The sequence below is a fragment of the Ostrinia furnacalis genome, unplaced genomic scaffold (genome assembly GCF_004193835.3).
Source record: "Ostrinia furnacalis isolate ACB-3 unplaced genomic scaffold, ASM419383v2 OfSCF0859, whole genome shotgun sequence".
Lineage (NCBI taxonomy): Eukaryota > Metazoa > Arthropoda > Insecta > Lepidoptera > Crambidae > Ostrinia > Ostrinia furnacalis.
The window spans coordinates 12945-32845 of NW_021131098.1; the positions used below are offsets into that span (position 1 = coordinate 12945).

General features: G+C 38.2%; 1 protein-coding gene across 5 annotated transcripts; it reads left to right on the forward strand.

Moving 5' to 3' along the window:
* The first annotated feature begins 27 nt into the window (after positions 1–27).
* LOC114350269 (uncharacterized) lies at positions 28–19417 on the forward strand. 5 transcript variants are annotated; one of them, XM_028300997.1, is made up of 15 exons: positions 28–45; positions 314–355; positions 1713–2039; positions 2108–2182; positions 3276–3620; positions 4444–4494; positions 5845–6162; positions 6249–6308; positions 8375–8443; positions 9224–9781; positions 14170–14257; positions 14575–14817; positions 15792–15961; positions 16661–17101; positions 17819–19417. In XM_028300997.1, the coding sequence occupies exons 2-15, from the start codon at positions 327–329 to the stop codon at positions 18750–18752; spliced, it is 3708 nt and encodes a 1235-aa protein (XP_028156798.1). In that variant the 5' UTR covers positions 28–45; positions 314–326; the 3' UTR covers positions 18753–19417. The 5 variants fall into 5 exon arrangements, with proteins under 5 accessions (XP_028156798.1, XP_028156796.1, XP_028156799.1 ...); XM_028300995.1 differs by lacking the exon at positions 28–45 and adding an exon at positions 61–216; XM_028300998.1 differs by lacking the exons at positions 28–45; positions 2108–2182 and having other exon boundaries at positions 61–355.
* Positions 19418–19901: the final 484 nt, after the last annotated feature.

Consider the following 19901-nt stretch of genomic DNA (forward strand, 5'->3'; position numbering starts at 1 on the left):
AAAAAATCAAAACGTCATAAATTTTTTCAGCACCCGCTTTTGCAGGTAAACGGCAGTAGTTTTTTGTAATTTTCTCGTTACCCGGGGATTTTCATTAAAATCTCTGATAATTTAATTCTGTAGTTCCATTTTAGTATAGTAATACAAAAACTCAGAAAACATTAATAATGAAAGTGACTGTGATTCTCTAATACATAAGTGTACGAGTTTGTTTTAGTATGTAATACCTATTGCATTTTAAAGTTGTGTTAATTTTAATCATGTTTTCTGAACATTAATCTACATTTTGTGTTAACTACGCTGCTCCATCCAGATATTAAGACAAAATGAATGTGGCGGGATGCAGTTTCAACAGGTACGTAATACTTTTAACGCTCTGCGATGCAAATGATTGATTTCTTATCAATTTATAACAATCATGCGTAGTCGGTGCAATCCTTGCGATCGATTTGTGACTTGAATGTAGTCGGAATTGCCATAGTATCTACCTATAATATCTGCAAACGTTCACTGTAGTCTATTTGTGTTAAAAAATGGTTTCCATTCTGTTTTGATATTTTTTCGAGATAATACAGTGTTTTTGTCAAGTTTTGCTATGCGCAAGTTTAATATGCGGTCAAACAAGTCTTCTGTGAGGTATTCTGTAATTATTCTAAGCATACTTGTTTTATTTAGTCACTTCTTTTCAATCATCAGACTACTAAAGTTGTGCAAGCTAAATGTACAGTTTATTAGAAACAAAGTTCAACAGGTGATTGAAAAATCTCTGATCTTTATGATGTAGCCATTAAATTAAATAATCAATATTTGATAGTCATCAAGATGGATATCAAACTATCTTTTTAAAGATAAAAAGATAGATCTTATTTCTTTATATTGAAGAGAATTGAGAATCTTTACAAAACATTGAACATTTGTAGTTATGCATTGATGTATTTTCTGTACTATTTTTAGAAATTTTTTTTTGCTTTTTGCTTGGTGCGATTTTTATTTTAACAAACTAATGTTTTGATATTCTTCTTTGGCATTGTACACTGATTTTATGTTATAATTGCATGTATCTATGTCTATTACTGTAATAATCATGTGTGAAGTATCTCTGAAGATCTAAAATTATACAGGGTGTAAAATATCAAAAAGCTTGAAACTATTCTGCCTTTTCAAGGTGAGAATGAGTGAATAAGCACTTACAGGGCAGATATGTATTATGTACCATCCTAGACTGCATCTCACTTAACATCACATGTGATTGCAGTGAAATACCTGCCTTTTTCTGCATAAAAAGACATCCAACAGAATTGTATGTGTTGTGTAATTAAATAGAGGATTGAACTTAGACTCTATTAACCCATAATAATATCACTTTAAATTCTGTTTTCAAAGTCAACTGACTGTAAGATTTTTTATTACAAATGTTATGTTTTTTAGTATCTCCAAAAACAAATTATAAACAAAAATCTTAGATACCTAGGTTCTGAAAAAAGTCATCATAATTTTATTGTATATGTATGTAGCAGATTTGATTACCTTTACTTTCTAGTACTGCCAAACAATTTTTCTGCTTAGTCCAAAAGTAAACTGGTTGAGAATGCTTTATTTATTTTGGCATTAAATATGACATAAATAAATTATGGAGTTAAGTACATGGTACTCTGCTTACTGGTAGTTTTTAACGCCTCTTTTAAAACTTGTAATGTCTCTAAACCATCCAGAAAAGAAGATGAAGAGCCCAATCCAAAAACGATGCAGCTATCGCAGCTCATCCAACTCATAGATCCAAAACACTTGTCATACTACCTCGAAACAGTGGCATCTTTCCTAAAAAACTCAAAAAGGGACTTGTGGTTTCCGAACATATCCCCCCAACTCGATGCCTTCCTGGTTCGAATGATACAGGACACACAAAACCTGAGGAGTCTTCTGAACCACCTCGATGTGAAGTCCAAAGCGCTGGCCGTTGATATAATTGAAACGTTGGACAATCATAAAGACGAATTCATAGTCGTTCACAGCTATGTCAACTCGAATTTTAATAAAAAGTAAGTAAATACACATCGAGTGAGTCTTTGTTATATTTTACGCTTAATTAATTGTTTTTGTTTTTTAGTGTACTGCTTTATAGAAAGGTTGTGAATAATAGATTATCAGATTCGCCTGTCGTCAGCAATTTGCAAAGAATGTGGTAAGTGGCATTGTTTTCTTAATTATTAACTTTTCTATGCCAATCACCGCCTGGTTCAAGTATCACAAAAACTCGATTCTATGGCCGTATACAGAAAAAAAGCTGGAAACCTATAAGCGCTGACAAGCGCTGCGCTGGTCGGTTCGTTCACAAAGGAAGCAAGTTGAATGGCATTTTATATGGCAGCGTCCAGCGCTGACCAGCGCGTGTTGTAACTTGTCGGCGCCGTTCAGTGCTTATCGGCGCGCGTTCATATATTTTCCTGCGCGGGTTACCAGCGCTGTCAAGCGCCGCTTATAAGTTTCCAGCTTTCTTTTGTATACGGCCTAAGTTAAGAGCGTTCCTGATTGGCGCGGCATGCGCGGCACAGACACAATAATTAGGAACGCTCCATTGAAATATAGGCGCTCGGTAAGCTATCGGTACCACGTATGCCGAGCGTGCTGATGTCGTGCCGACAAGTCAGAAAGGCTTAAAGAGCTCACAGACGACGAGTGACATTATGTCGGCGACTGCTTGCGATAGTGAACTGTCTGTAAAAGTCTCCGCGGACTGTCAGTGCGGATTGCTCCGCACAGCCGATCTGTATGAACTGCTAGGGAGCGGAGCGGTTGCTCCGGACCGCATTACTCTAAAACGCTCCCTAGAAGTTCATACAGATTGGCCGTGCGGAGCGGGTCCGCACCGGACGGTCCGCGTGGCACTAAAACCAGTCTAACATGTTGACACTCTGACTATACTAGTGACTGCGCGTTTTCGAGGAGAATCGCGATGCATCAGCGACTGTAGGCGACCATCGGCGGTATTCGCGATGCGTTGGCGACAGTCGCCTAATTGGAAAATCTGTCGTGTGATTATTTATCGGTGACTGTCGCCGACCTAAGTCGCAAGCAGTCGCCGATATACTGTCGCTCGTTTGTGAGCTCCCGTAGATACAAATTCTATCCTGTGATAGATCTAAATATTCGAATTCAACCAATATAACTTCTACATTTCAAGCCATGGATCGATTGAGACATTTTGAACCGTAATACGAATCTGGGACACAATGAAAGTTCAACATCTTAAGTTCTTAACCAACATGGTATTTCAGCCCAGTCCAACGCCCATCAACATCGGAAAGGGCGAAAGAATCTGCCAGACAAAACCCACCAGACAGGTCTACTACGGACAACCCGTTGTCCTACTCTTTCAAGTCCCAATGGGTGGACTTCACACTGAGATTCATTCAAGACCACACTGCTGACTGCCTAGAGTTCCCAGAAATGAGCATAGATCAAGCGGAGTTTGTGTACTCACTGATTCAAGAGGCGAAGCTTGATAGCGAGGAAGATCCGAAATGCAAGGCTTTGTATGTACCGTTGCAGAAAGCGCTGAAGGTTTTTAATGAGAACCACGAGTTCAAAGTCAGTTTTCTGTACCTGGCTGGGGATGAAGTGTAAGTTTTTTTTATTAATATTTAGCTAGGTAGGGCACATAGTACGCAGAATTGACGGCCGATGGGGCAGCAAGTTTTTGGAGTAGCGTAGCGTAGGACTAGGACGTCCACTGACAAGGAGGACCAACGACCTCATAAAGGTAGCAGGAAAACGCTGGATGCCGCTACCAACCGGCCATTGTGGAAATCATTGGGGATGCCTATGTTCAGCAGTGGACGTCCTATGGCTGAAATGGTGATGATGATTTGGCTACAGCATCACAGGACCGGTCGTTGTGGAAATCCTTGGGGGAGGCCTATGTTCAACAGAGGATGACATTCTGGAACTAAAAACGATAGGCCTCTTTAAGTGGACGGACGATCTGGTGAAGGTTGCGGAAAGAACCTGGATGCGGGCAGCGCAGGACCGGTCATTATGGAAATCCTTGGGGGAGGTCTTTGTCCAGCAGTGGACGTCATTTGGCTGCAACGAAGGAACAGATATAGCACATAACTGAATATATTTCTTTCGTAAGGGATAGGTGTTAGTTACGTCAAAACGTCAGACTTCAGATGTGCTTCAAACATGTATGCCATCATTCATTACGTCACTTGTCACCCATCCTAAACTTCTTTGCAGCAAAAAACTACTCAGCTATACCTGTAGCTTATGCTTTGCTCTCTAATTTTTTAAAAGCTTATGCATTACGTTTTCATTTTAATTTTTATGTGCCAAAGAGAATATAATGTTCTGCCACAATTTTTAGTTAAAAACCATCAATTCTTAGCGATATTTCACGTTATTGCATTACAAACAATTACATTGTGTTTAATTGTATTTCAGCCGGCTTAATTTAGAAAAGGTGCCGCTTAATAACAACAGGGGTGAGGCACAGTGAGTATAACTACTTAATTATACTTTTATAAGTGTAGCACTTAACTCAGCCAGTGTCTAAAGTATGGAAGCGGCACGGAAGGGTGTATGGGGCGTCAAACGTCAGCGAGACTTCAAATGTGCTTCAGATTTGTATGCTCTGTCACGTCATAATATGTCAATGTCACCCCTCCCGTGCAGGGTTCGATAATTATCATGATAATTATCGTGATAATAACAGATGGATAATTATCGGTTGATAATAACAAAAAAATGCGCTCGTGAAAATAAACTGTATTCGAAGTTTTCGAACGTGTATTTCCGTTCTTGCGTCTAGTGGTGGGCGCTAATCAATGTAGATTGTAGTAGATAGTTATAAAACCTATTTATTTAGCTCCACAATGATCACTAGTTATCTAGCGGTATAATATTTATCTATTTTCCAAGCTTTATGCGACCAGCGATGGATAACTTGACAACAATCAGCAACCAAACACATAAAGTAACATTTCTTATAAAACAATTGTTGATAATTATCCGATAATTATCATGGAGCGTAATTATCTTGATAATTTCGAACCCTGCTCACGTGCCGCTCCCATACCTCAGGCACTGAGTTAAGCGCTAGACCTATAATAATAGTTCGCGCAGCGAAAGTTGAGGCGAACTCGTTACTCACACTAATGTAATGCATGTGTGTTGTGTGTATTCTGTGTTGAAATTCTTCAAGTTCAAATTTTGAACATTAGCTACCTCGCTCTTGCTAAATGTGTGCAAGTGAGACAGAAAGTATTTGTCAGTCAGATTACGCAAGATGGCAGCGCGGCGAGCGTATACAGACAGATCCCAACTAATATTATAAATGCGAAAGTAACTCTGTCTGTCTGTCTGTCTGTCTGTCTGTTACGCTTTCCCGCTTAAACCTCGCAACCGATTTTGATGAAATTTGGCATAGAGATAGTTTGAGTCCCGGGAATGAACATAGGATAGTTTTTATCCCGGTTTTTGAAACAGGGACGCGCGCGATAAAGTTTTTCTGTGACAGACAAAATTCCACGCGGGCGAAGCCGCGGGCGGAAAGCTAGTACATTATATTTGTGTTGGTCGCCACAATTCTCGCTGCGCGACCTATATTTATTATTTTTAATTATGTTCACGCACTGTTGACAATGTTGGGGGAGGCCTTTGTCCAGCAGTGGACGTCATTATTGGGCGTATACTAAAAATTTTAAGAATACAAATTTGAAATTTGTCCCAAATAAAGACAAAGAAATCGTTTTATGATTATTTCTGAAAAAGAGTTTACAATTCTCGGTTTCTATACAGGGTGTTTAACACGAGTTCGAGTTCTCAATCTGTGCCATTTAACAGGTGCCCAGACAAAAACGCGCGGAAAGAAAACTCGCCAAAAGAAGTCACTCCGGTTTTCATTCATGGCTCTCTGCAAACGATTTGGGAGTTCATCAACGAGGAAGCAAATGGGAGTATCCTCTTTAGAAACGCCAACGATGCGGAGTGTTCGTTTTTGCAACGTATTCTGACCTCTATAAGGTCTAAGAATAAGAAGCTACACGCGTCATTTCTAGAAGAGAGCAAGGTGATGTTAAGGAAGATTGTAGCAGGTTTGAGAACTTGCCCGTTCGACTTGAAGTTGGCATACATTAGACTCGAACAGAACAGAACGCTAAAGTAAGAATAATATGGCCCTGATACTTCTTTCAGTATTTTTCGTTAAGTCATAAATTCATATTCACATTTATTTTTATTTTTTACAGAAATGTGTGTATAAGTAAAGTGCCAAAGGAACGTAATTGCACTAGTACAAGCGCGTGCAGGTATTTATTTTTTTGATTTTTATTTCTTTTATTTTATTTATTAAGGCATACTAACAACATATAAATAATATAGGTACTCTTATAACTAACACTTATAAGCATTTGTATTTTTTTTAAATAAAAAATTATATCTAAAGTCGCCAAGGGCCAATAAAAATAGAAATGTAGGTCGCGCAGCGAGAGTTGAAGCTATCAACACAAGCAAAGATTTCGTGAGTCGAATCACGAAAAGGCGTAGTTAACAAAATGGTGATATTGAGTTAAACACACCATGTTATAAAACATGTATTTTATAACCTCACAAAAGATCGTAACTGAATTCTTTGTCAGGAAGCCACTATTGACAGTTAAAAAGGGTCCGAAATGCATTTTTCCATACTTCAAATTTTCTTTAAATGACGCTCCTGTAAAATTTATAAAAATCAGTTACGCCATTTTGTGATTCGACCCACGATTTGTATCTGGGGCGTAGTGTGAGTTTACGTCAAACACATTCGATATATTCGCATGCGTTAAGAAATATATGAAGATTTTAGTTCTTGAAAGGAGTAATTCACCAACTTGGACCACAAGCCTACGGCGAGTTGCGGAAAATCAAAATTATTTAATATTTCATTCGTCAACCGCTAGGGGCGCTTTACAATCCGTCTTACATTTAATGTCACTTTTACGCAGTCGATATCGAATGCGTTTGACGTAAACTCGCACTACGCCCCCTGTATACGCTTGTCGCGTTGACGTCTTGCGTATTCTGACTGATTTGTGTGTTCTGTGTGTTTACCATGAGTTTACGTTATGTGTGCTCGCTAGCGAGTAGTACGTCAAAAAAATCTATGAAGATTTTATTTCTTGAAAGTAGCCGCTAGGGGCGCTGTATAATATGTCATACATTTAATGTCATTTTTTACGCAGTCGCTAGCGAGCACACCTAACGTAAACTCATGGTAAGCACACTGTGTACAATGAGGGTTTTCGCGAACGAAAAATCCGCCAGATGGCAATACGTAGACGCGAGGTCCAAATGCTGCATGATTGGTTATTTTTGACATGACATTGACAGATATGTCAAAATCCACCAATCACGCAGCAGTCAGACCCCACATCCACGTCCCGCCATCTAGCGGATCTTTCATTCGCGAAAACCCTCATTGCATCAGTGTTAGTTGTGTTCGTCTTAACTTTCGTTGCGCGAGCTGTGACAGGCCTAATTTTCTATTTATTGTATTAAAAAAACAGTGTCCCAAAAACAATGGATAACCTTGTAACTATTGATAGGCCTCACTATGGTCTCTCTAATATAAAATTTTGAACAGGTAAAAAAAAATATTACGGTTTTCGAGATGTTTGTTTTTTTTATTTTTAGAAAAATGAAAAATCTTGAAAACTGTGATATTTTTACTGACGTCAAAATTTGTTATTAGTGAGATCATGAGGAGGCCTACCGATATTTGCATTGTTTTTGGGACACCCTGTATAAATCTTTTTCCATTATAAAAAGTTACAACTCTGCAAAAATACAAATTAATTACTTCACATACGCTTTCGATTATTTTGTTTAACAGGCTGAGTTGCACCACTTTATTTTATTTTAACTGTAACAATAACTATAACCGGTGCTTTTTGAATGGAGTATGACAGATTTTTGACGTTTAAAGATGGTGTAACTTAGCCAAAGCCTAGGCGCAGACCACCGATTTTTCGTCGGCCGATATTTTAGTCGGGCAGTTAATCAGTATGGAGATGTATGAAAGTGCGCACATTACCGACTTGGTATCGGCCGATTCATCATACAAATTAGAATCTATCGCTGGTAGGGCCCAAAAGATAAGGAGACATGTAAAGTGCCCCATAAGGGCTACCTTTTCTTTTTTTTATTATTTTCTATAATATAATTATTACGTTCATAAGTGCCACTTGTGGTCTAAACTGGATAAATATTTTTGATTTTGTATTTTGATTTTGAATCGTGCCCAACTATTGGCCAACTAAAATTCGGTGGTCTGCGCCTAGGCTAAAATTAATTTATTTAGCTTTTAATTTATTTTAATGTATTAAAAAATTTACAGCACTCCAATCCGCCAAAATATTAACGCTCCTGAAAACATTGTGCCAAGACCATCTGGCTCTCAACAGCCGTACGTATTCGTATTTAACCATTTTAATTGTAATTTAAACTAGCGGCCGCCCCCGACTTCGTACGCGTGGACCCCGATTTACCCCCTTAGGGGTTGAATTTTGTAAAATCCCGTCTTAGTGAACACCTACGTTTTAAAATTAACCCCCATGCAAAATTTGAGACTCCTAGCACTTGTAGTTTCTGAGATTTCGTGATGAGTGAGTCAGTCAGTCAATCAGTCAGTGACCTTTCGCTTTTATAGATACAGATTGTCTATTTCAGCGTTTCTTAACATTGTTTGTCCACGGACCCCTTAGAAAATTAAGCACAATTTTAAAGACCGCCTTAATAAAGCAGGAATAAATTTCGATTACAAGACTTTTGGTGGCATTTACTTACGATTGTTATATGGGCCACAGATAAGGATGCGGATCCCCATAGTACATACAGGGTGACTTTGTTGTATTTTTAAATTGTTCCGTAGAGCTTATTAAAAAAAATTGGATACTGATTGCAAAATCACCCTGTATGCTCGCGGACCCCCATACCTATGCTCACAGATCACAGGTTAAGAAAGACTGGTCTATTGTATTCAATAAATTATGCCATAAGTACAAATAAAGAAGCTTTCGTTTTAATCTCGTGCTATGAACCAATCACTTTTTGAACAACCGTGAACAGTTCATACCAAATCCCAAACTATTTGTAAATGAATAAATATTAAAGTCTTCTTCTTCTTTTATTAAGTTTAACAACATTGCAGTTTTTAATTTTTTTAAATAAATTAAATCATTTTTAGCTCAACATCAGCTCAGAGCTCCAATCAAAATAGAGCCCGAACCACAGAGGGCTGGCAAGTCGCAGACAGACCCCCGACCATAAACAATAAAGTTGAAAAACATGATGACCACGCTGTACCCAGTACTTCAAATGCGTCAACAAATAAAATCGAAAAGAGTGATGCTCAAGCTTCAACAAGCAATGTTAATGTAAAAGTGACAAAAAACACTGCTACAAACCTGGCCGGCAATAATGCTCAAATTAAAAATGATACAAACATAAAAAAAGAACCGGTCATAGACAATACAGGCAGAGAAACTTCTTTGAGCGTCACTGTCAAAAATGCGTCCACAGATAACTCGACCTTATACAATGCATCGGACTCTGTGGATTCCGGGGTGGGCATAGACAATGGGATAGAGCCAGAAGGTGCTATGAAAAGTGGGAAGTCAATTGCTGCTGCTGTATACAGTTTGAAGACTAAGAGGGATCGGAGTGAAGCTAAAGGTCTAGGTCTGAGGAAGGCCAGGCTGATAGAAGCGCTGTCGGTGCCTTTGGAGAGCGATGTGGCGATGAGGTTTGTGCTTTTTCTATTTTAAATATACAGGGTGGAATTTTGTGATGCCACCTGGAGGGAAAGTACATTCTCTTAATATTGTAGATATAATTTTTTTTTTCAAAGAAATCATTCCTTTATTTTTGAAAAGAAATAGAACTGCATTCATAGATTTTCAAAAATTTGCTTGCCACACCCGGGGATCGAACCAACTAAAATCTCTTAAAAATGACACCCTGTATTTTTATTTCATTGGTCGTTTGGGTTATAAGGATGAAATCTCTCTAACAAACTTGATAAATCCAGGTGGCCATTACAAAATTCCACCCTGTATTTGGTATGGCAACACTGAAACGAATAATAAGGGTGCTGTTTTTTAGCCTGGTAACCCCTCGTGGTAAGCTAAATGTGCTTGTGTTACGAGTGGATTCACCATAATGTCCTTAATAGTCCAGCGGTGGTATTCGAACCAGCGTTCCTCAGAATTCAAGTCAACCAGCCATTTTAATTTTGTATGGCAATGACGTCACTATTTTGCTAACTCGATTGACTGTTAGCAAAAGCCCACGGGAATAGGGATGTTTCCTGGGTCAAAAAGCAAGAGTTTTAATTAGTCCGTCAGTTAACTTATCAAAAAATACTCTACACGTATTTTTCACTTTTTCAAAGTAATGAAAATTTAAAGAGATAAAGCGCGCCAAAGTTCATAAGAAGAGGCCCGTGACGTCAATGCGTGCATAAAAAGTGCCGCACGTTGTGACGTCGTGCGGAACTTCAACGCACCATAACTATGTAATTATTTGTTAGATTGACAAATAAAAATATATGTGTCCAATATTTTTTAATATTAAACATTACGGACTAAAAAAATTTTTTTAGGAAACTAGCCTATTATGACTTTTGCTTGGAGCGTGCTTTTATCTTCTACTAAATTATGTACTTCTCTTACAAAGTTCATGCTTTAGTAAAGGATGAACCCATTCAAGCTAAAAATCTCAATACAGAAACCTGGCCTTAAAATGTTAATTCATATTTACACTAGCTTTCCGCCCGCGGCTTCGCCCGCGTGGCATTTTGTCTGTCACAGAAAAACATTATCACGCGCGTCCCTGTTTCAAAAACCGGGATAAAAACTATCCTATGTCCTTTTCCGGGACTCAAAATCTGTGTCAAATTTCATCAAAATTGGTTCAGTGATTTAGGCCTGAAAGCAAGACAGACAGTTACTTTCGCATATAATATTAGTATAGATAGTATAGATTTTACCAGCTCGCACTAAGCGTTTCGATGAGTCTTTTATAAAGCGAGCTACTAGGGACTGGAATTCGCTGCCTGCTGCTGTCTTTCAGGGCAGATATGTACAGTCACGGAATGAAAAGGTTCGTCAGTTTTCAAATTGATTCCTTCAACGAATCGCGAGCACATATTACCTTTTGAAACTATGTTACAGAATAATCTCGAGTTAGAGAAAATAATCTTTAACTGTTCGTCAGTAAAGTTCAAAATTATTCAGATCAAAGTTGTTTGACGATTTATCTTGTCAAGAGATTATTGTGATTGATAAACTAAAACCTTCTTGTTGGTTCAACCTGCCATTATTATTTCTAATAAATAAAAAAAACTATTGTCAATTGGTCAATGTCATCATTGCATTGCACTGATGGGATAGAAAAATAAACAAGCAAAACCTTTGGGTCTAGACAAAGTGCAAATTATAATCGCAAACCAGTCGCAAAGTGGTCGAAAAGCCCCTTTTTTGTATGGAGTTTTGACGGATTCGATTTTCGATTCGATCAAAAAGTGCGTTTTGTCTAGGGGGGCTTATTCGTTAGCAAACGTCATATTTATTTAAATGTTAGCAGCACTGTTTCGTGCACTGTTATGTTGGCAGGTTTGACTCTTACAGTACCTAGTGCAAGCGAAAACCGACACTAAGGTGACGAACCTTTTCATTCCGCGACTGTACCATCCTAAACTGCATCCCACTTAACATCAGGTGCGATTATGGTCAAATACCAACCTTGTTATGCACAAAAAAAAAGTTTAGATATATGTGGTTGGTGATTGCCTCAACGTTAAATGCATCTGACTAAAATTATATAAATATTTTAAGTATATATTATGCTAACCTCTATCCGTCTCTTTCACTCATGCCAGCGTGCCTTTTAAAGAAAGCGAGCCCACGCCAAGGTAAGTCCTAAAAGTATTTTACTTGTTTTTTATTATATGATCCGGTGGTTAGCTACCGGACCACTATGACGGATTTGGATGTTGCCTGGGTCAAATATTCGTATTATTTTTAATTAAATATAATTTTGACTCATTTTATGTATTGCTAATCTATATCCGTCTCTTTTACTCATGCCAGCGTGTCGTTGAAACGAAATGAACCAACTCCAAGGTACAAAACTACATTCTATTTAAACTATAGTCTGGTCTGTGAGCACGTAGAATTTCGTCCAATGACCCCAAGCTACCCATCCTTATCGCTCGCGCGTAATTATGTTGCTGTCGCGCTCGCACACTCACTGCGGGCGCCCGTCGCACAGTCGCACATTGGACAAAATTCTACGTGCTCGGAGACCGGGCTAACTAACCACTATTTCTTTATAGTTCATTATTTTTATATTACTTGCTAACCTATCTGTCTCTGTCGCTCATGCCAGCACGTCATCGAAAGATAACAAGGCCACCCCAACAACCCCAAGGTACAAAATTTTACAATTTTTTTTTTATATCTAGTCCGGTGGTTAATATACAGACAGACCACTATTCATATTACGTATATTCCTTTCTAACCTATTTATATCTCTTTCACTCATGCTAGCGTATCACCGAAAGAACAGGAGGCTGCTCCAAGGTACAAAAAGTTACAATACTTTTTCGAACTACTTCGGTGGTTAAAGTACCAACCACATTGTCGGTTACTAAAGCCTGGTCCGTGAGCACGTAGAATTTTGTCCAATGACCCCAAGCTACCCATCCTTATCGCTCGCGTGTAATTATATTGCTGTCGCGACTGTGCGACGCGCGCCCGCAGTGAGTGTGCGAGCTCACGGACCAGGCTTTACTACTATTTCTTTATTCGTTTAATATTTATGTATTGCTAACGTATTTCTGTCTGTTACTCATGCTAGCGTGTCATCGAAAGAAAAGGAGGCTGCTCCAAGGTACAAAAGTTATTTCGAACAGGACCGGTGGTTAGCTTACCTACCACTATTTCTTTAATCGTTTATTATTTATGTATTATTGCTAACCTATTTCTGTCTTTGTCATTCATGCCAGTGTGAAATCGGGAAACGAGGCCTCTCCAAGGTACACATGTTTACAAAACTTATTTTGAACTGATTTGGTGGTTAGCGTACCGACCACTTTGTCTGTTACGGTTTTACCATCTCTTTAATCCTGGGCGCAGATTACCGACTTTTAGTTGGCTGGTAGTTGGGCCCGATTCTATGTAATTTGTATGAAGAATCGGCCGATACCAAATCGGTGTAATGTGCGCACTTTCATACATCTCCATACTGATTAATTGCCCGACCCAACCATCGGCCAACTAAAAGTCGATGGTCTGCTAGGCGCAGAAGGCTAGGCTAGGCTTATCGTTTATTTTATTTATTTATTGCTTGATAACTTCTCTCTGTCTGTCACTCACGCTAGCGGGTCCCGGAAAGACAAAGTCACTGCAAGGTAAAAAACTACATTTATTTTGACGGTGGTTATCGTACCGACCACTATTTCTTTAATCATTTATTATTATTATTGCTAACCTTTTTCTGTCTCTTTCACTCGTGCAGCGTGTCATGGAAAGGGAGCGACACTGCTTTAAGGTTTAAAACGTAATTTTTCTTCGTTTTTTATAAAAAATCTTGTTCATTAAGATCCTAATAATATGGTTCTTTAAAGATATAAGTAGACAAGTCAACAAAATTTTGTGAATTTCTTTATACAGGGTGACTACTTTGTAAACAGTATCCATTTTTTTTAATAAGCTCTATAGAACAATTTAACAATACAACTTTATAATTATTTTTAATCGTGGTAGTTTATTTAATATATTTATATTGAAAATCTAATTCGCGGGTGCCCATATCTTAAGTTTTAAAGGATAAGGCTTATTTTCGCGCATCATTATGTCTATTAAGTTTTGCAGTTAACTGTATGTACGTATTTTTCTATGAACGAAGCAAATTATCCACGTGAGGCAAGTTTTAAACCACGCGCAGCTATAAATATAATTAATATGACAAAAAATGAGTTTTCTTTACTTAAATCGATTAAGTTACTGATTCTGAGATTTGGGCACTGATTACAAATTCACCCTGTATTTGTTCATGTATAATTGCCCTAAAATGGGCCTGTGTACTGAATAAACTATTTGAATTTGAATATGAACTTTGAATTTACAGGATGATGCGTCAAATGGGCTGGAAGGGTGGCCCATTGGGTACGCGAGGCGACGGCATATTGGAGCCCATCATGCCGGATCTGAACCGGGTCAGTATTTATGTTACATTCAACGACAAAATAACATTCGTAGCAGGTTCAGTTTCGTAGTAAATTAGTTGTAACATTCAATGACAAAGTATCATCCGTGATAGATTCAATTTGACGTTAATGAATTACTTAAATTGATGAATTGTTGTACAACATAATTACTTCGCCACTGGAAGCAATCGCACATTTTTAAAAAGTCATTAATGTTTTGTTAAACCACATTTAAGCTTAGATAGTAGCTTTTTTTACTGGATGATTTTTAAACAATAAAAACTTAAAATAGTTTTTTTAAATCACATTTTATGTATTATTTACAGAAATCAAACGCTGGTCTTGGCCACGTTGCGCCCAAAAAGGAGCCCAAGCCTCAAAAACCACAGGCCCCGCCCCCAAAAGCACCTCAAGCCACGCCCCCAAAGCCACAAGCCCCGCCCCCAGCCAAACTGGCGAAGACTATCCACTGCCACAAGCCGCCGAATCTTCGTGCGGACTTATTGGGACACATCCATTATTTGATAACCGAAGAATATATTGAGAGAGTGGTCGTGTACTCTGCTAAGGTAAAGTATCTTAAAAGTCGATATTCCGGTCGCCGAGCACGTACAATTTCGTCCAATGACCCCAAGCTACCCATCCTTATCGCTCGCGCGTAATTATATTGCTGTCGCGACTGTGCGACGGGCGGCTGCAGGGAGTGTGCGAGCGCGACAGCAACAAAATTTGGTGTCATTGGACGAAATTCTACGTGCTCGGCGACCGGTCTTTAGAACATAAAGATAATATTCCAAACTGTCAAACGAAACCGACTTTAGGACGTCACTGATGTCATTTGTGTGTCAGTTGTCAAGATTATTTCACTGTTTTGTACATTAATCAATCACTGAACCAGTCACCACGTTTCTGAAGCACTATTTTTCATAATTTTCATAAACATCCACGATTCATTCAAATAAAATTCAAGAAAATCTCAGAGCTCTTTTCAGCGTGCCAATAATTGCCTCCGAACTGTCAAATAGTTGCAAAAAAACTGTTATTTTTGACGTGACGGCGACGGCGTCACGCATCTCTTTTTATCACAGTGTTGCTGCTAGTGACATCTCGCTCGCTCAGTTCTTTATTCTTATATTTCGCTAGGTATATTAACTTTATGGTCTAGATATTAGCACGTCACCGCCTTGTTTAATATACTTCGCTATTTTGTAGGCCCTTCTTATAAGATACACCATACAAGAATGCGCGGAATTTCAATTTATTTATATCAACCGGTAGACAGTGGTTACTGAGTTTGTTCCGGCGTTTCTTTTCAGCACTTGCCATTATGTTAGTCTCGAAGCGCTGGTAGGGCCCAAAAGATAAGGAGTCATGTAAAGTGCCCCTTAAGGGCTACCTTTTTTTTTTTTATTTTGACGTTCATAAGTGCCAAAAATATTGGTCTAAATTGAATAAAACATTTGTGATTAGATTTTTGAGAGCAAAATATTTGACGAATTGTAATTTAGTAAGTACTGATTAAAAGGAATGTTTACTTTTCAAGATGGGGAAGAAGGACATCACCTTTCTCAAGGGCGTACTGAAGTCTATTGAGGCGCGGACTCAGCAGACGTTCAACGACGAGGTTCAACAGGAGACGTTCAAGAAGATTCTGGCTGAAATGGTGGCGGCGCCGGATTTGCAGGTCGGCTGCGTGATTGGAGGAGACAAAAGGTAAGCTATTTCTCTCAAAATAGTCTATAGTCCGGTCGCCGAGCACGTAGAATTTCGTCCAATGACCCCAAGCCACCCATCCTTATCGCTCGCGCGTAATTATATTGCTGTCGCGACTGTGCGACGGGCGCCCGCAGTGAGTGTGCGAGCGCGACAGCAATATAATTTCGACCGGACTTTACAGTCTGTGATCAGTCACTTCTTGATAAAATATGATTAAAAAGTATTAAAAACTACTTGACCAAGGCCTTGACAAAGGTTGCGACATTGATATTGATATTTATTTGATTTAATTTAAATTAGTATGAAAAGTTCATAAATTAAAAGATGAGCACGCTCAATCTTAAAATCGGACCTAAAAGCAGAGATTGAACTGATCAACATTATTTCATTAACAATTAATACGTTTATTCGAATTACAATAGTTTAGTCGAAACTATCGTATACATCAATGCTTTTTATGCGGCGATAGTGTTTTTGATACATTTTAAAGTAGGTTTTGTATTATACATTGATCTCAACACTTTTTTGTGTGCCTTCTAACATCCCTGACATTATGACCCGCTATAGACTTCTAAGGGCCTTTCCACACTGGCGGATTGCAAGCGGAGCGGCGGCGCCAATGTGGCAAGGCCCTAACACTACTAAATAAGACTGTTTCACCATTTGTACAACATACTTAAATCAAATTGCTTTCAGGTCCATATGCTTCACCAAACACGGCGTACCCAGCTCCCAGAAGACATGCGATCAGCAATATTTGCCGCTTGAGACCGTCATATCAGTGGCTTCCAAATACCGCCACGCCAAATTGATCACCACCGATATCATAATGGACATAGGAAAACATTTAGGCCCGCGAAACACTGTCAAATGCAATAAAGCTATCGGCCATAGGATTATATTACTAACATCAGTGCTAGACTTGGTCACTGGAAATAAACTAGAGAAAGAATTGAACTTTGATTATATTTTAACGTGCAAGCAAGTGGGATACGTCAATGAGATGGTGATTGGAATTAATGCGAGGGTAAGATGGTCGCATAGCACTTGTTTTGAAAATCATCTCATGGTTGAGATCCTGAAGGTTCTGAAGGAGACGACGCTGGTTCTGCAAGCAGTGTTCGCCAATAATAACCAGTGAGTATAATTTGTTATAGTCTGGTCCGTGAGCACGTAGAATTTTGTCCAATGACCCCAAGCTACCCATCCTTATCACTCGCTCGTAATTATATCGCTGTCGCGACTGTGCGACGGGCGCCCGCAGTGAGTGTGCGAGCGCGACAGCAATATAATTACGCGCGAGCGATAAGGATGGGTAGCTTGGGGTCATTGGACAAAATTCTACGTGCTCACGGACCAGGCTTTACATTCTTTCTTTTCACACTAACGCTCGTATTTTCAAACGATGCTTGCTTAAGTGAAGCAGCAAATTAAACGCACAGCGTTGAATAGAGCTCTGTGATTGGTTCGTGTGTCACCCTGTGCGTCCACGCGCACTGTGAGACCTCATAGTATCTAATGTTTGTGAATACGGGCTTAAAATACGCACCACCAAGATCAGAAAACACCTAGAGTTGCGTTTTTTGGTTTATGAATAAGACATAGACTTAAAAATGTCTCGAGGGTAGGTACTAAAGAGTTTGAATTTACTTGTAATATTGTAAATTACTTACATATGTTAAAACTTATAGAAAGTCCGAGCAATTGCTGGTATTTTCAAAGTTTTAATACAATAAAATAAAAGTTTTTCTTTTATCTGTTTTTATTTAGGGACTTATGCGAAAACGTGCCATTTTTACTTACTTCAATTATTGGTCAATATTTATATTTACGCTCTTATCGTCTTTGTTTCAGACTGTTAAAATTCCAGAAGACATCCACAACTGGTGCTTACCAACCGCGTTTCACCAACAGCTCATTGGAAGGCAAAATCGACAATAAAGACAGTGCTATCCCTGGAACGTCCAAACAAACTATCGAGAAAGACTCTCAAGCCAAAAATAATAAGAATGATGCCAAAGTTGACAGTAAGACTGGACAAGAAGTGATCGTTATATCGGATAGCGATGAATCTTTTAAGAAAGAGGCTAAAGGTGAATGCAGCACCGCAAACACATCTTTCGAGTCTGAATTCGAGAAAGATGTTAACGAGCTCAAGGAAGCTATAAAAGCAGCCGATGACAATCTAGATGAAAAAGACCATGTCAGTGCGAAAAGACTGCGATCGGATTCGGACGGGTCCCAGGGCAATAAGAAAAAGACCAAAATAAATACCACCATCAAATACTTGGGGATCGCTCCAGACAGCTATCCTTTAGAAGAAGTTGGCATCGATGAGATAATGACCTTCCAAAATAAGGTGTGCGAACACATAGAAAAAAAGAAGGAAAAACCACTACTGGAATGTCTTGGCATCAAAAATGGCGCCATCATATACTGTTGTCATGACGAATTCGCCAGATTTCTCGTCGAGAGTGTTGCCAACAACATGAATTTGAAAACAATCAACATCACAAATCTGTACAAAAACAAAAAGAAACAATACAAAATGTCTGCGAGGATCAACAGCTATGTGGATCTAAATTTGAAGAAGCTGTTTGCTACAGTCGAAGACTACAATCCTGGTTTGAAGACGGACTTGTGGGGAGTTATTGATGTCCAAAACAACACCGGGTATGTTAATATTTCTTTAGAAATAGACGAGGAATCTTTTGAGTACATATCTGACAATAACTTCAGCATCTTCGCTGGTATGGATAAGCTTAGATTCAACTTATTGTGGGAATAGGATCGCCAAAGATTAATGTTGAGTTGCACCACGTAACTTTAACCGTAACTATAACGACGGTGTTTTTGTATGGAGTTTTGAAGTTTGTTGTAGTTGAAGTAAGATGGTGCAACCCAGTCTAAGATTTACATGGAGTTGTGAGTTTAAACTAGTCACTAGTCCAGTATTGTTAGGTCTCAGCATTGATTTTGAAGGCTACAAGCCGTATTGACTGTACCAATGTTTTACATTATATTTATTGGGATATGTGCATTTATAACTACGGTTTAAGACATTTATTTTTCAAAAAAATAATTCGAAGTTTACTTATGTAGAACATGAGTTATCTATTGAAAAATACTGTCTTAATACTGTACTGACTCGAACACAGCTTTGCGTTTGATGATACAATCCGTTTTCACCATCAATCTCTAATTTTTAATTAAGTGACCCCTATAGTAACACAATAAAAATTCCTATCGAATTTTGTTTTCATAGGGGTAATTTAAAAATTAGGAATTGATGATGAAATCGGGCATCACTCATTAGCTTAATGGTCAAAGTAGTAATTATAAGTCCCAAGAATAATTGTCAGGAATAATATTCTCTGATATTTATTTAGCTAGTCACTAAAAAGTGGAAGGGCGTGGCCCAAATATTAAATTTACTTTATTTAAGAAGACACATAGCAAACATAATAGTAACACATAGATAATTTTAATAACTTAAAATAAGTTGTAACTGGCACTAAAATTCGCATTAACGTATCTTTTATGATAACTTTTTTTTATATTCAAATGAACCTATATCTTTCAAATGTGACATTTTGTATTTTTTTCCTACAATTTAGTTTAGTGTAGTTTATAAAACTATTTTTAAGATCTGAAACTAAGTCATTAGTGTGATTTATTTAATAATATTGATCTCAATGTTGCTCAATATTGCAACAGTCAATACAAAATCAATGCTGATACATACACAATGTAAGTCAACAACCAAAGAATGATAGAAATGTCATATTTTGAACCCTATGTTAAAAGCATAAAGTTTAAAATCTTTTGGGGGAAATATGACAATTTTTAGGTAGGTTGAAATAATATCAACCTTTTTGATGTTTAAATGGTGTTTAGATGTCAATGTTACCATCTTTAGACCATAATATTATACGCC